The 17,723-nt window shown below is 40.3% G+C and overlaps 1 protein-coding gene and 1 pseudogene across 1 annotated transcript; both read right to left on the reverse strand.

The window, feature by feature from the left end:
• Window positions 1-14: 14 nt before the first annotated feature.
• Window positions 15-4,963, reverse strand: LOC121750862 (ABC transporter G family member 24-like). Its single transcript, XM_042145495.1, has 14 exons — window positions 4,729-4,963; window positions 4,569-4,645; window positions 4,159-4,431; window positions 3,925-3,988; window positions 3,581-3,727; window positions 3,403-3,437; window positions 3,235-3,308; window positions 2,360-3,126; window positions 1,983-2,279; window positions 1,405-1,896; window positions 1,174-1,322; window positions 803-1,092; window positions 590-723; window positions 15-405 (listed from the first exon to the last, which is right to left on the reverse strand). The coding sequence occupies exons 1-14, from the start codon at window positions 4,959-4,961 to the stop codon at window positions 249-251; spliced, it is 3,189 nt and encodes a 1,062-aa protein (XP_042001429.1). The 5' UTR covers window positions 4,962-4,963; the 3' UTR covers window positions 15-248.
• A 3,665-nt stretch (window positions 4,964-8,628) lies between these two features.
• Window positions 8,629-13,085, reverse strand: LOC121751001 (annotated as a pseudogene).
• Between the last annotated feature and the right edge of the window lie 4,638 nt (window positions 13,086-17,723).

Genomic DNA, 17,723 nt, shown 5'->3' on the forward strand with positions numbered 1-17,723 from the left:
TTGGCTGGCATATGTCATCTTCAAGTACTATTGTATAATTTTATTTGGTATATAAACAGGAAAGAATGTATAAGGAGGAAATAAGCTATTTCTACAAGACAGATTCATCTCAAAGCCATGACCAGATTGTATGTGTGATTTTCTGATCTAAGCTGGCTCAACATCACGATGATTTCTTCGCGGATCGATATTCAGAGGCACCCCAAAATCAACTTGGTTTTACCATTGCCTATGCAACATTCTTGAACTCACTTCTTCTGTAACACTAACATACCGAAGAAAGCTAAAGCGCGGCAAGCTGCCCCTGTAGCCATGAGAAGTGATATGCAAAGATTCCAGTCATGGAGACTATAGCCAGCTTTGAGAAGTGCACCACACCGTTGTATGAGCCATACTCCGTGATAGCTGCAAGGCAAGTAGCAAGTTGTGGCTTTCAGATACCAAAATGGCCATGTATTTGCACGATTTATGCATATGTGCAAAAATGCATCTAGAAGAGTATAGTGGGTGCTACAAGTTCTATTTTTTGTAACAGTTGGGAGAGTAGTATGTTGGAAGATGATGATGATTGATGTGATTTTTTAAGTACCTCTTAGCATTTGAGACAATGAATGCTTCTAAAGCCCAGCTTGGATAACACATATTTGTCAAAATCTTCATAAATTGGCTGTCTTTAGGCTGAGTTGAGAGGAGAGTCAAAACTACTGGTAAAAGCACAGAGCACTGCAAATTTGACAGGGCTAAAATCATGAGCATATGAGTGGAATAAGTAGCATGGTTGAGTGAGAGTGTTGATCATCACCAGCTGAGATGGACCGGGTTCTAGGAAAATGGCCAATGTGTAAGCTATTCCTGTTACACAGTACACGAGGCAAAGCAAGACGATGTAGTTGTCTAGGAAGGTCGATCTTGGATTGCTGAAGAAGTAAAACATGGATAGGTACACCAATGGCTTGATGAGTGTGTTGAAATGGTCTATTGTGTCCTTAGCTACAAAATGTGCAAGGCTGCTGATGCCCGAAGCCCGTTCCCTCCTGTACTCCAACTTGTCCAGAGAGAACGTTCTCAGAGCTGCGATCTTGCACAATAGAGCTGAGAAAAGAAGATGAATGTAAGCAACAAAAAACAACTTGGGGATACACCTTGAACGTTGATCTGTGTTTCTAGACTTACAGGTAGCTATAATGGTGTAGGTATAACCTCCCATGCCAAAGCTTTCATCACCTGATCTAGCAATCAGCCCCAAACAGGCACCAGCAAGCAGCAATATGAGATAGTCTATGGCTTGGATTCTAGCTTCTCGAAGGCGTTGCTTAGCTATCCTGAGCCAAGGTATGAAGCATGATGATCAGCTAATGTCAAGATCAAGAACTAAAAGAGATATGGTTTTGATTTCGGTTCTACCTTCCAACAAAGTAACGATACTGCACAACAACACGTGGAGTTCTCCTCCTAGACAAGTCATGCGACTTGAGGAAGTTGTGTCGTATTACATCAAACTGAGCCTCCACTCTGTATTTCAGATTCTGCCAGAGCTCCCCCCCAAAAGATAGATGCTCAGTGCTGTGATTTTCTTGATTTCCTGAAGTACCATGCATTGCAGACACACCATCTTCAGAGGTGTTCCTTTGCATATCGGGTGGAACGGGGTAGCCTTTGTGGAGCATCCATCTCAGAGGAAGCTCTTCATACGTTACACTTACACCTGAGCTAGTTTGTGGCTTCACCATTCCTTCCAAAACATCTATGAAGTAGTCTGGTGGATTGATGTGGTCCGGGACTCTGATACCGAGGTTTGCAAAGTAATGCTCGACATCACTAACTGCCCCATGGTAGGCAGTGAGGCCCCCCTTAGCTAGAAGTATCAAGTCATCAAACATATTGAACAAGGAATAACTGCAAAATCAAAAGGTTGCTTTAGATTTCACCTTTTCAAATCCTTAATTCTTGAAACAGACTATGCTTAACTTCCTAAAGATTACCTTGGTTGGTGGACAACCAAGCAAATGTTTACCCCTTCAAGAGCTTCACGTCTGAGTGCTCTGAGAAGGAGCTGAGAAGACGAGCTGTCCAATCCGGAGGTTGGTTCATCTAGGAACAAGAGTGAAGGTTCCATCACTAGCTCCAGTCCCACATTCACACGCTTTCTCTGCCCTCCGGAGATGCCTCGTTTCTCCACAGTGCCAACCAAGGAGTTGCGCACTGGCTGCAGCCCGAGGGACTCGATCACTCTTTCAACAACAAGCACTTTGTCTGCTTTTGGTAAATCAGCTGAAAGCCTTCACACATTATGCCATTTGTTAGCCCAATTCAGAAAATAAAATGACAAATGCTGAGTTATTACTGTCAAATTTATTACCTGCAATTGGCACTGAACCAGATATTCTCTTCCACTGTCAAATTCCCATGCACAACATCATCCTGTGGCACGAATCCAACGATCTTTTTGTACGAGGCTATCGATACCGCCTTCCCGTTTATCAGAACCAAGCCTGTTATTGAGCATCCTACTGTTTTTCCAGCCAATGCTGATAGAAGAGTTGTTTTTCCTGCCCCAGATTGCCCCATGAGAGCAGTGATCCTACCGGGCAGGATTTCCCCGTTGACAGACCTTAAAAGATGCCTCTTTTTGTGCTTCAACGTCACTGTGAGATCTTTGACAGCAATCTCAATTGTAGGCCTTGTACTCACCCCAGCATCCATTGCACTTGAAATCACTGCAGAGAAGGTCGAAGCATCTTTGTGGTGTTGCTCTTGAGTCTTCTCCTTCTCGATCTGAGAATAAGCGTATCTGAACATTTGAGTATCTTTCCCAATATGTTTCGCCTTCACCTTCTTCTTCCTCGCCCTTTCTCCAGTCTCCGGATCCACACCTTCAAAACTATCATGATGCTCTTCAATCTCATGTATTGGAGGGTGAACAACTCTGTGTGAAAATGAACGGGACACCTCACGGGCTCTCCTAGCAATTGTGTCCTTTGCAGCTAGCCATCGTGCTTGTGCACGAGCGTTTTCCTTGACACTTTTCACTGCAGTCTCCCTTGATCTAGCATGCCTCTTTTCCCTGATTGTGATGACTTGCTCATAACAGTTGTAGAAGATGAACAGAATGACACTAATGCCAACCTGTATTACCAAGAATGTTTGACAATTAACCTCGTTGCTGTTCCTTATCATCTCCAAACACAACCATAAATTTCAGCCAGGGAAAGAAATCAGGTGAAGGAAACTCACAATCAACATTGCTCCATATTGGCTTATATTCTGCCTATGTGAGTTGGGATCGCACGATGTCAACCTGTAGCAAGCTGCAAAGACCGGCATAGATGCACGAGAGAAAACACATAAGAATTCCTTGAGCAGAACACCAGTGTCAGTTCAAAGTTGAAACAATGGACTCACGTTTCTCAGAAGTAGATCCCATTAGGCAGTAATGCCTGAAGTTCAAAGACAAGAAACAGCGTCATTACCAACACGATCACTCAAATGAAAACAAAAAACAGTACTACAGTATACAGATCAAGAAATGTGATCAAAGTATATATGAACATTGGTTGAAGAATGGGATGAAAATTGAGACCTGCCAGCACATGGTATTTCTTGTGTGTTCGTTGGGCAATACGATCCTGCAGAACAGAACATGGAACCGCCTCTGTTAACATCTCCCCAAATATTAGCCCCTCCACAAGTATGATTTTGATATCCTGGAGGTAACTGGTACATATATCTGCAGACGAACATCAATAAACATGATGCAAAAACTACTTAGTAACAGAAGCACGAAAATCACAATGTAACGGTATAAGATATGCATCAACACAATGAATAAACTACCTTAACAATATGCAAAACAAGTAAACCAGATACATAATGACATAATGCATAAGATATGGCATCACAGAAGTAACAAGATGGTCAACTTACGGGTCACATAGTCCAGTCGAGGCATTGTGTGTGGCTCGGGGGCAGTAGGAACCCAACGGACAAGCTGCAAAAACCCAAAGATCATAGCCTAAAGTTCAGCTATCATCACAGTCAAGAAAACTCTCGATTTCATCTTTCTATCCAAAAGTGCTTATTCAATTGCCAATCCAACACTCGAAATATCACTCACAACTTAGCCACTCAAATCGATAAAAATTGGTAGAGAGCACTTACGTATCATGCAAGTGAGGCCCTGAGGGCAGAAGAAGCCCTCACAGCAAGACTGACAGTTAGAAGTCCGGGCCGGCATCTCTTGAGAGTCCGTGAAATTGGGCTGACTAAGGCCCGAACTGCAAGCCCACCCGGGCTCACAGCCCGAAACCCATGTCGTTGAGTTACAGTTTGTGTTTGGTTTAAGGAAAGAAACTGCGGATTTCTTGCTAGCAATGAAGTTTGTGAAGTAGAACTTCAGCTCTGCTGCTGTACACAACCTCTTGGGCAAATCTCCTGTGTTCCAGTTTTCAACAAAAAAAGATGCTCCCTTATTTGACTGCAACTGACATAACTACTAATAACATTTCATTTTATGTAAATTAGCTACTTATAAGTCTATAATTTATGAGCAGTGTTGTCATAGTATATACCTTGAGTTTGAGCAATGCATTTGGACAAGAAATCCAGATTAGAGGAATAGTTAAAAGACTTATTCCACTCCTCTTCCCTGCCATTTATTTAACCACAACTGATTAATAAAAACTTGCAGCTGATCACATAGAAAGAGAGAAAGAGAGAGAGATCAGTTACTGGTCTGTAATACAGAACGTGGCCTTTTGAGCAATCTGAGAGTTCATGAGATGCTCAGTGAGGGTGGAGAGACGTTTGTAAACTATGTTGGTGAACTGATTCATCACCGTTGGATCACTAAGCTGACTCATGTTGATTCCATTATAATCATTTACAGCAATCTCTTGGCACTGCACCAGCACCATTTGCACCAACACCAAAATACACACCTCTTTTACCCTTAACCACCCCATATTTTTTGGTTGAACAAGTGTGGAGGAAGAGAGAAATTAATAATTGAAGATATATATATATATATATATATATATAGGGAGATGATCAAAATAAGTATGTGTTTAAATCCAGAAATGCAGACCAAATCTTGGCCCTAGGATTAGATGATCTAATGGTCAATAATTAACCAAAAACACGGAAGGTCATAATTAAGCAATTTTAGGTCATATTATAATATTTGAGTTTAATGTCATGCTAAGATCGTTTTAGGTCATGCTTTGTTAGCATGACCTAAAAATTACCTAATTATGACCTAAAAGTGACCTAATTATGATATTGTTCTGCGTTTCTGTATTTAAATCTAGTTTTGCATAGATCAAAACCCTATATATATATATATATATATATATAGGGATGTATTCATTTCCTTTTCCTATATTTCCTTCTTTTTCCTTCTTAATATCAGCCATTAGATTAGAGAAATGGACGGTCAAGATCAACATTGGGTAATTAATCCCGTGTTGCATTATTTGTCCTATTTTGTGCATTATGAGGGCACAATAGTAATATAATAATGGCTGGAAACCGCTACGAATAATGCACCACATGGTAACGAGTAATGCATATAATTGCCTATATAATGCACAATTTGTGAACTGCAATGCATACGAACAAGATGTGTTGTGTTATGATGTTTGACACACGTTTCTTGTTTCCCCTAAGGGTTTAATAAGCTTAGGGGCTAGGGGATAGTACGTACGCATTAATAACAAATTATATAACGATACGAATAATTCACCAACTTGTCACGAGTAATGGATGTTATTAACTATATAATGCACAATATGTGAACTGCAATGCATACGAATAAGATGTACCATGTTATGATGTTTGACACACGTTTCTTGTTTCCCCCAAGGGTTTAATAAGCTTAGGGGCTAGGGTATAGTACGTAGACACGTATGTAATCTTCACATGGTAACGAGTAATGGATATAATTGACTATATAATGCACAATTTCTGAACTGCAATGCATACGAACAAGATGTGTTGTGTTATGATGTTTGACACATGTGTCTTGTTTCCCCTAAGGGTTTAATAAGCTTAGGGGCTAGGGTATAGTACGTACGCATTAATAACAAATTGTAAACCGCTACGAATAATGCACCACATGGTAACGAGTAATGCATATAATTGACTATATAATGCACAATTTGTGAACTGCAATGCATACGAACAAGATGTGCTGTGTTATTATGTTTGACACACGTTTCTTGTTTCCCCTAAGGGTTTAATAAGCTTAGGGGCTAGGGTATAGTACGTACACATTACTAAATGCACGTATGTAATCTTCACTGCGATGATTAACCCATATGCACAATACCTCTAATAATGCATATATACTCTGATAATGACAATTAACAGCTACATAATGCACTACCTAAACCAAATAATGCACATACGTATATTCCAATAACAACAATTTGTTAGTAATGTCTACGTACTATACCCTAGCCCCTAAGCTTATTAAACCCTTAGGGGAAACAAGAAACGTGTGTCAAACATCATAACATGGTACATCGTATTCGTATGCATTGCAGTTCAAATATTGTGCATTATATAGTTAATAACATCCATTACTCGTGACAATTTGGTGAATTATTCGTATCATTTTATAATTTGTTATTAATGCGTACGTACTACACCCTAGCCCCTAAGCTTATTAAACCCTTAGGGGAAACAAGAAACGTGTGTCAAACATCATAACACAGCACATCTTGTTTGTATGCATTGCAGTTCACAAATTTTGCATTATATAGTCAATTATATCCATCACTCGTTACCATGTGAAGATTACATACGTGTCTACGTACTATACCCTAGCCCCTAAGCTTATTAAACCCTTAGGGGAAACAAGAAACGTGTGTCAAACATCATAACATGGTACATCTTATTCGTATGCATTGCAGTTCACATATTGTGCATTATATAGTCAATTATATGCATTACTCGTGACCATGTGGTGCATTATTCGTAGATACCAAAATGTGGCAGTTCCTTTTCCGTCAAATGACAATAATAACCCTGTAATGCATACAACCACCTTCTATAATGCAACACGGAACCAGTTTTATAGAATCAATCTGATTCGTTGATGCCTTAGATCTAACGCGTAATATTAAGAAGGAAAAAGGATCTAAGATGTGAAAAGGAGAATAACGCTCCCCTATATATATATATATATATATATATAAGTGTAACAATGGAGGAATATTTTACTACATGTCAGCTGAATTGAATGGGCACATCTGAAGTTAGCTACTTTCTTGTTAATTCTATTTTTTGTTTCTTTAAGCCATAGATTATTGATAAATGATAATGGGAGACTTTCCATAATTGTTGACGAATTCAATAGTCAATTCACATACTGAGACATATTGTTTCTTGCTTCCTTCATTTTTTGCACATTCTTTTCTTTTTTAAACCAACCACGTAATTAATAGGTGTGTGATCTATGCAAATGACGATGTCATATAATTTTACAAATAAAAACATAGAATAAATGGTGACTTGGGACCAATATGTATACTTTTCTCTTCCGTGTATTGACTTGTTATTAATTAGGTGTAGATTGTTTGCTAAACCAAGGATAGACATGATCAATAATTCAATATCCTCACATTTCCAAGAAAGCTCATTATTAGAAATATTCAAATTACTCATATGTTTAACTTTATCAGTATAATTTTTTGAAATACCGGTATTTAAAATTTCGGACTTTCTAAAATCTTCATTTGTAGTACTAGTAATAGAAATGATTTTAAAATTAGTTCAATAAGAATAATTTAGAAGTAAAATTGTTAAATACTTCGAAATCTACTTGGGAAGTTAAAATGAGCTCAATTTATCGAAGCATGCATGCATGCCAGGTTGTCAAATGTCAATACATTTATTTTGTCCTTTTCCACTTGCGAATGGTCCCTGTTTTCGTGTAGAAGGACACTGTCTTTCGTTCCACTTGCCACAATTTGTAATAACTAATATACTCCATCCATCCCACGCTCACAATAAGTCCATCAAGATACATCATTTTTTTTATCAGAAGAAGAAGAATTAGGCTAAAAATTATGGGAAAATCAAACTTCTACCGAAGAGAAGCAAATGAAGGGCTTTCACAAAAATTCTCGTAGAATTGAGAATTAAGTTTTCGTTTTGTACGCTAGATCATGAATTAGTAACTGCATCCAATTTCCCAAAATATCCCAATTGTGTCGGAACTTTCCAGCATGCTCACCGCCTTAAAACGACATGCTCTACATTTGAGCACACAAATGATCACATTCACATTGAATAGCACGACATTGTGGATGCCCTAACTTGTAATAATATACAAGGTGTCAATAATACTTTATATATGTAAAACATTGTCAACTGTTAATTGTTATAGTGTTGCTTATTTGTATAGTATTAGTTTTGATGTCTTTATAATAGAGATCTAGGGTTCAAACTTCAAACTCTAAAAAAATGCATTTTCTAAATTCAACAATAGCCTCAACCGAAGTAGAGATACCTTCTCTCAATATTAATTTTTATAATGATAATACACATATATATTGTGTATAGTTGCAATATTAAAAGAAAAAAAATAGGATGAATTGAGAATATAGAAAAAGCTCGGTAGGGAAGTCTATGAAATTATATACTTGTTATTTATATTTCCAAAGTATGCTAGACACAAATATGGGACTGGCATATGTAAAATTTTTCCCCTGTATTTCTTTGATATAAACAGGGGAAAAAATGTACTACAATCTTGTGTGTGTGTGTGTGTAATATTGGAATATGAGTTTGTACATACACAATTTGTGAGCTGAGTAAATTTATACAATTCCCACCTTTGCTTTGCTTGTGAAAGATTTTCTGTCCTTCACTTGTTCTGTAAAGCTAACATACCGATGAAAGCAAAAACGCGGCAACCTGCACCAGCAGCTATAAGGAGCGATATACAAAGAGTCCAGTCGTGCAGATTGTAGCCCGTTTTGAGCAGTGCACCACACCGTTGTATGAGCCACACACCGTGGTAGCTGCAAGTGCAACTTATGGCTTCAACGATCCATATATATAGTCAAACATTTGAGTGTAGATGATTTGAAGTACGTACCTCTTAGCGTTCGAGACAATGAATGCTTCTAAAGCCCAGCTTGGATAACACAATCTTGTCAAAATCTTGATAAATTGGCTGTCTTTGGGTTGTGTTGAGAGGAGAGTCAGAACTACTGGTAGAAGCACAGAACACTGCAAATTTGATAGGTCTAAAATGATGAGCATATTCAAGTGGAATAAACAGCATTGTTGAGTGAGTGTGATGATCATCACCAGCTGAGATGGGCCGGGTTCCAGGAAGATTGCCAACGTGTAAGCTACACCTGTCACACAGTAAACGACGCAAAGCAGGACAATGTAGTTGTCCAAGAAGGTGGATCTTGGATTGCTGAAGAAGTAGAACATGGAGAGGTACACCAGTGGCTTGATCAGTGTGTTGAAATGGTCTATTGTATCCTTAGCTACAAAATGTGCAAGGCTGCTGATGCCCGAAGCTCGTTCCCTCCTGTACTGCAGCTTGTCCAGAGAGAACGTTCTCAGAGCCGCGATCTTGCACAGCAGGGCTGAAGAGTGAAACACAAATATGACAAAAACCTCAAATAAAGCAACTTACTCACTCAGGAAATGAACTTCAAAAAATTTTGGTGTTTTCCAACTCACAAGTAGCTATAACAGTGTAGGTGTAACCGGGAGCGCCAAAGTTTTCATCGCCTGATTTAGCTACGAGACCCATAAAAGCACCGGCAAGCAACAATATGAGATAGTCTATCGCTTGGATTCTAGCTTCTCGAAGGCGTTGCTTGGCCACCCTGCACAAGGTAAGAGGCATGATCATAACTATGCGATTAAGACCAACTAATCGAAGGGTGTGAGAGTGGTTCGGGTTGTATACCTTGCAAGGAAGTGTTGATACTGTGCAAGAATGGAGGGAGTTTACCTCCTAGACAAGTCGTTCGGCTTGAAGAAGGTGTTGCCAACTACATCTAGCATTGTTTCTACTCTGTATTTCAGATTATGCAAGAATTCTAGATTTTCTTGATTTCTTGAGTTGGCATAGGTTGCAGGCACACCAATGCCAGAGACGGTCAGTTGCATGTCGGGTGGAACAGGATAGCCTTTGTGGAGCATCCATCTGAGGGGAAGCTCTTCATAGGTTAGACCTGAGCTGGTGTGGGGCTTCACCATTCCTTCCAAAACATCTATGAAGTAGTCTGGTGGATTGATGCGGTCGGGAACATTGATACCGAGGCCTGCAAAGTAATCCTCGACATCCCTAACCGCCCCATGGTAGGCGGTGAGGCCCCCTTTGGCTAGAAGTATCAAGTCATCAAACATGTTGAACAAGGAATAGCTGCAAAAAAACCATAAGCCCATTTCATGTCTCGCCTCTTGTAACGTTGAAACAAACACTCTGTTGCTAGAGGTTTACCTTGGCTGGTGGACAACCGCACATATGTTCACGCCTTCAAGAGCTTCACGTTTGAGAGCTCTGAGAAGGAGCTGAGACGAGGAGCTGTCCAGTCCAGAGGTTGGTTCGTCTAGGGACAAGAGCGAAGGTTCCACCACTAGCTCCAATCCCACATTCACGCGCTTCCTCTGCCCTCCGGAGATGCCTCGTTTCTCCACAGTGCCAACCAAGGAGCTCCACACTGGCTGCAGCCCGAGGGATTCAATGACTCTCTCAAAAATAAGTACCTTTTCTACTTTTGGCAGAACTGCTGAAAGTCTTCAAGCAATTTGCTATTAGCCATTTGATGTAGTGTTGAGCCATGTAACATTTTAAGACATGTAAGTAAATGCATTTCTCACCTGCAATTGGCACTAAACCAGATATTCTCTTCCACTGTTAAGTTCCCATGAACAAATCTGAGAGCATGGTCGTCTTTTGGAATTTTTTTTCTTTCTCTTTTGGAATTTTTTTCTTGGTGTTTTTATTCATATGCTCAGAACCAGAAACATCAAAACTACTATAGATATCTTCATTTTCGTGGGGTATGTCCAACAAATGGCTGGCTTCGGTTCTCTTCCTTTCAGGTTGAGCGTTCGACAGCTCAGAGCCATCTGATGTTTCACTCTCTAAGTCGTTCAATATTTTAACTTGATCCTGATTTGGCATGGTCTTCCTGGAGAATTTTCCAGAAAGTTGAGAGCTTAGTTCAAGGGCATGCTTTTTTAGCAGCTTCTTTAGCCACTTTCCACCTTGCTCGTGCTTGTGCTTTCTCCTTCACGGTTCTTGCAGCTGCTTCCCTCAATTTGGCATATCTCCTTTCTCGTGTAGTAATAATTTGGTCGGAGCAATTGTATATGATTAGTAGAAGAGTACTTAATGCAGCCTGCAAAAAAGCTGGTAATATCAGTGACACCAAGCACTTATTTGGAATACGACGCAGAAGAAAATAGAAAGTTGCTGACAAAGGATGACGAGGGATATAAGCAAAGCCAAAGAAAAGGCGCCTAGTTCTTATATGCAAAGAAAACTTACGATAAGCATAACTCCATACGCATGAATATTTTGACTCTCTGATTTTGAATTGCATGTGGTCAACCTGAAGCACCCTGTATATTTAGCATTCAAGGCATACAAATCAACGGTTATGATCTCAAACGTCACAGAGGCATGAAGAGAGGTATAATGATACAGTACACATTCAGTTGGTCTATCAAGGAACTTACGCATCTCATCAGTAGATCCCTTTGGACAGTAATTCCTGAAAATTTGGAAACCAATGCATTAGCATTGTAATGATAACGGCCAGCTTTGTGGATCCAAAGTGAGTATATAAAAGTGTTTGGACAGAATATGAGTACCCATCGCTACATGGCAATTGCTCGATACTCGTTGGACAGTAAGAACCAGCAGAGCAGAAAACCTCACTGTTTGTGCGAGCATCCACCCACATGTTTGCGCCACCACAAGTATGATTAGGTGTTGCTGCTGGAAGTTTATACTTGTATCTGAAGAGATCTTAGAAAAAATATGTAATGCATCCGGCATAGGAGAGAACTACGATCATAGACGAATTATAATCACGAATTCAACTTACGGGTCACATCTGCCTGTCGTGGCATTAAATGTAGCAAGTGGGCAATAGGAACCAAGCGGGCAGGCTACAAAGTCCAACAATTATATGTTCAGTTTATATGATAATGGATCTGTGATCCAATGTGTAGTATATCTCAATGCTATATGCATACTCCCAATAGATTAAACAAAAGAAATAACGCAATGATGCAAAGGCAGAAAGATGCTAAGATCAACTGATTTTCCTATTAAGAAGCTAATGATTGGAGCTGTGAATACACAAACACATGGCGTATAGATGTGAAACTGGCAAACAAATAGGCAACTAAAAGACTCTCAACTGGCTTACGCATCATGCATGTGAGGCCTTGAGGGCAAAAGAAGCCCTCGCAACATGTATCACAGTCAGAGCCTCTAGGTGGTATATCTCGCGAATTCTTTAGGTCAACTGGATCATCGTTGTCTAGGCCACATGCCCATCTCGGCTCACACCCTGCCACCCAATGGGAGGAATTGCAGTTCCTGTTAAGCTTCAGGGAATCCCCTCCACTTTTCAAGTTGCTAAAATAGATTTCAGCTTCAGCTGCTGTGCAGAAGCGTCGAGTAGCATCTGTCATTGGACACCGAGACATCAGAAGACAATACTACGATGTAATACTACATTATTAAACAGACCAATAAGCATCCTGGATACTTGTAAGAAATCTTGTATTGGATCACAAATTTAGTGAGGCTTGACTAGTAAGCAAAAGCAAAGATGATTGTACTTTGTTCACTAATGTAATGAGTTTTTAGCAGCAGAACTAAATCCCTACCCTCCAAATCCTCCTTGTTTATGAACATATACTCACATTCAAATCTCTCTGAGACTCGGTCAAATAACAAGAGACAGCTTCTTAGACCAAAAAGGTACGTTGAAAATGAAGATTTGAATTGAAATGGAGAAACCTCCATTGAAGGAGGATGATTGAAATTGGAGAAACTTGCAGAAGATGAAACCGTGAGAGAAAAGGGGATATTCATTAATGACTACATTTTGGCAAAAGTTAACTACACTTTACAATAAAATGACTTATATATAGGCTGGAACTAACTAATAAAAAGTCTAATAAATTGCTAAACTAACTAATTACATTTTATTTTTATATTTCAACAAGGTATCATAGATACTATCCCGGAAAATCTTATGGAATCTAGTAAATCATAGCAATTAAATAGAAAAGTAAAAAAAAGTTCCAAATTACTCTTTCTCTTGAAAGGAAACAAAGTTGAAGGGAAAGTACCTCCGGTTTTGGCGATGCAAGCGGTCAAAAAGCCCAAATCCGACGAAAAATTGAAAGCTGTATTCCATTCGAGATAAAGTAGAATAAAGTAAAAAAGCAGCAGCAAAATCCACAGAAAGAAGACCCATTTATTTCTGCATTTCTTCTGAAAGAGAAAAAAGCAAGCAAGAAAGAGGAAGATGGGGAAAGGGAATACTTATTCCGGATGCAAAAGCTGTAATCTTGAACGAGTTTGCTGGAGAGGAGAGCGGAGGTGAGATTATCAAGATTGCCGTAAGCTAGTTGTGTGGGAGATCCAAACGAGGGAGGAGTGAATTGACACACTGCACGAAGGTGGACGGCAAGATTAATGTGAGTGTCACAATGCAGATGAATGAATCAGACTTGAATTTGGAGCAGCAACGATGGTTGAAGCTCATTCTTGTCGACAGTCCAAAAATTAGGAAATTTGGGAGCCAAACAAATGAAAATGCGGATTCTTTGTGGACGGGTAATGACGCAGAAGTGGGAAGCAGCTACAGAGATGTTTAGAAGAAAGTAGGCACATATGGTAATTGATTTTACTACTGCATATTTTAATCCCTTAACACACAACTTCATAAATCTCCCTCCACTTTACTAACAAATTGTGTGCACTAATTTAATATAACAGTATAAAATAATAAAGGGTGCATATTTTATGAGCAAGAGAAGGGGAGAGGATAAAAAATTCAATGACGATATAAAAGGTGCAAATTTCAGAAATCTAAATGTAGGGAATATTTCGTTATACAGTTTTTTTTTCTTTTAATATATTTTAAAGAAGATTAATAATTTCGTCTTATTAATTGAAGGATAACTAAATTGTAGTTTATCGTCTAGTACATCATACAATCATAGATTGTGTTGATTTTATTAATAAAAAAATGGCATCATTAGATGGGTAATCCACTTCTATATGCTAAACAAAATATTACAAATTGAAAATACGGAGATATAGATTTAATAATAATTTAGATTAATATCATTGTGAATTTGTCGAAAATCATCACGCAGATTGTGTACATTTTATTTATCAATAAATTGCATACTTAGATTGGTAATTCACCTCTATGTACTAAACTCAATATTACAAACTAAAAATAAGAAGATATAGATTTTATTATAATTTGGATAAAAGTTAATAATCAATTTGTCAAGAACATCCACATCATGAAAATCTTCTCTGAACTTGTCAAAAATCATCATACAAATTGTATACATTTTATAACCAAATATTTGCATCTTTTCACTTGGTAATCACCACTATATACTGAACATGTTAAGGATAAAGTTCCTTAACTATAGGAAATCGCGTCGAACGTCGCAGGAGCTTTGCCCGTCGATCAATCCGGCGTCGAAATCTAGGGTTCGTGCTTTGTGCACGAGAGAAAAACGATAAATAGCGTAAAAAGAGTATTTTATTTCTTGAATGAATAATATGAATAACAATGTCCACTATTTATAATAGTGGATACTAACTTAATGAGCAAGACAAAAGATATGGAAAATATATGCAAATTCATAATTAACTAACTAACTAAATAATAATAATAATAATAATAATAATCGTATCAACTCCCCCACGGTTGAAATCCACCTTGTCCTCAAGGTGGGAACCATGAAGCAACGATGAGCGTCGAGGAATCCTCCTGGGTCAAACATACACCGAATAGTTGGGCGTCTCCCTGCATCATCTCCATCAAAAATCACAAAGGGGTGACCCTTATGAACATGATAATTCAGTTTTAAAATCTTGTGAATGCGTCCATGAATGCTCAAGCATAGAGTGTCATTTTGCGGAGGAATCAAACGGGCATCGACATCGAGTGATGTTAATCGATGATTCATATTTGCAACATTCTTAACATGTGATGAATCACTCAATAATTCCATTGACGCGTTGTACCTCATGAAATTACCCAAATCAACCTTAGCTTGAAGAACCTTGATTGGAAAAGCATTCAGTTGCATCGAGCACTCAAACTGCCCTTGAACTTGTTCCTCCTCTCGCTTGTGATCCTGACTGGGTTTCGTCTCCTTCTCAGCCTTTTCAACTCCACAAAAACCAGCAGAAGAATCAAGAATCTTCTCGGTGGAATAATCAAATCCATCCTCAATGGAGCCATCCTCCTCGTCTATCACCTCAATCGGAGGCAATTCTTCTGTCCGAACCTCTTCCATGATCAGCATCTCTACGTCACTGGAATCGGAGATAGGTTCAGCGAAAATCTGAAATTGAGCATGCTCCGGCGGACGCGGCAAATGTTGGATTTCAACAAACCCATTGGCAGGGGTTGAGATCGGGACAGCAGCAGTGGGCAGCGGCGTGGTTGTCGGTGGACACCAGCAGGACGGTGAGTGTCGCGGGGGTGGTTGTGGCCGCTGAGGCGGTTGATAAGACTGATCGTATGGTGAGTATCCCTGCTGCGTGCGCAACCTTGGCGGGTCCCAACAAGAGGGTGGTGGTGGCGAGTACAAATCTGGCTCGTAGGACGATGGTTGCTGATACGCAGTTTCTTGGCGCAGCCATGGCGGGGTCCCAGGAAGTGGGCTGACGGGCTTGGTAGGGATGGTGTTGTGGGTGGAGGCGCCCGTCCTTTGGATATGGATATGATGGCTGTTGATCTAACGCTCTGATCGGATGGTGCGAGGGTTGATATACGGGCTGCAACGGTGGCTGGTAGGGCGCGTGAGGTGGCTGTGCGGCGGTGTACAGCTGGGGTTGGTCGGGTGGATCAGGTGCGGGCGGGAGCGGAGAGTGCGTTGCTGCTACCCTGCGCTTATGCTCAACCAATTGGGTTTCAAGCCGGGCGAGCCTAGTGAGAATATTCTCCCACGTTGCTGCTGTTGAATTCAATTGCAAGCCTTCAAATGCTTGCGATATCTCCCACCATGAACGAAAATTGACTTCGGCCATGAGTTCGAGAATGAAAGCACCACTTGTTAAGGATAAAGTTCCTTAACTATAGGAAATCGCGTCGAACGTCGCAGGAGCTTTGCCCGTCGATCAATCCGGCGTCGAAATCTAGGGTTCGTGCTTTGTGCACGAGAGAAAAACGATAAATAGCGTAAAAAGAGTATTTTATTTCTTGAATGAATAATATGAATAACAATGTCCACTATTTATAATAGTGGATACTAACTTAATGAGCAAGACAAAAGATATGGAAAAGATATGCAAATTCATAATTAACTAACTAACTAAATAATAATAATAATAATAATAATAATCGTATCAACTCCCCCACGGTTGAAATCCACCTTGTCCTCAAGGTGGGAACCATGAAGCAACGATGAGCGTCGAGGAATCCTCCTGGGTCAAACATACACCGAATAGTTGGGCGTCTCCCTGCATCATCTCCATCAAAAATCACAAAGGGGTGACCCTTATGAACATGATAATTCAGTTTTAAAATCTTGTGAATGCGTCCATGAATGCTCAAGCATAGAGTGTCATTTTGCGGAGGAATCAAACGGGCATCGACATCGAGTGATGTTAATCGATGATTCATATTTGCAACATTCTTAACATGTGATGAATCACTCAATAATTCCATTGACGCGTTGTACCTCATGAAATTACCCAAATCAACCTTAGCTTGAAGAACCTTGATTGGAAAAGCATTCAGTTGCATCGAGCACTCAAACTGCCCTTGAACTTGTTCCTCCTCTCGCTTGTGATCCTGACTGGGTTTCGTCTCCTTCTCAGCCTTTTCAACTCCACAAAAACCAGCAGAAGAATCAAGAATCTTCTCGGTGGAATAATCAAATCCATCCTCAATGGAGCCATCCTCCTCGTCTATCACCTCAATCGGAGGCAATTCTTCTGTCCGAACCTCTTCCATGATCAGCATCTCTACGTCACTGGAATCGGAGATAGGTTCAGCGAAAATCTGAAATTGAGCATGCTCCGGCGGACGCGGCAAATGTTGGATTTCAACAAACCCATTGGCAGGGGTTGAGATCGGGACAGCAGCAGTGGGCAGCGGCGTGGTTGTCGGTGGACACCAGCAGGACGGTGAGTGTCGCGGGGGTGGTTGTGGCCGCTGAGGCGGTTGATAAGACTGATCGTATGGTGAGTATCCCTGCTGCGTGCGCAACCTTGGCGGGTCCCAACAAGAGGGTGGTGGTGGCGAGTACAAATCTGGCTCGTAGGACGATGGTTGCTGATACGCAGTTTCTTGGCGCAGCCATGGCGGGTCCCAGGAAGTGGGCTGACGGGCTTGGTAGGGATGGTGTTGTGGGTGGAGGCGCCCGTCCTTTGGATATGGATATGATGGCTGTTGATCTAACGCTCTGATCGGATGGTGCGAGGGTTGATATACGGGCTGCAACGGTGGCTGGTAGGGCGC

The sequence above is a fragment of the Salvia splendens genome, chromosome 10 (assembly GCF_004379255.2).
Source record: "Salvia splendens isolate huo1 chromosome 10, SspV2, whole genome shotgun sequence".
Classification (NCBI taxonomy): Eukaryota; Viridiplantae; Streptophyta; class Magnoliopsida; order Lamiales; family Lamiaceae; genus Salvia; species Salvia splendens.

Excerpts from the sequence above, each read along its gene's own strand:
- LOC121750862 (XM_042145495.1), bottom strand. The coding sequence starts at position 4,961 with ATGGGGTGGTTAAGGGTAAAAGAGGTGTGTATTTTGGTGTTGGTGCAA. Across the intron at positions 3,728-3,924 it reads TCGACTGGACTATGTGACCC|ATATATGTACCAGTTACCTC; the intron begins GTAAGTTGACCA and ends GTTCGTCTGCAG. Across the intron at positions 3,127-3,234 it reads AATATGGAGCAATGTTGATT|GTTGGCATTAGTGTCATTCT; the intron begins GTGAGTTTCCTT and ends TTGGTAATACAG.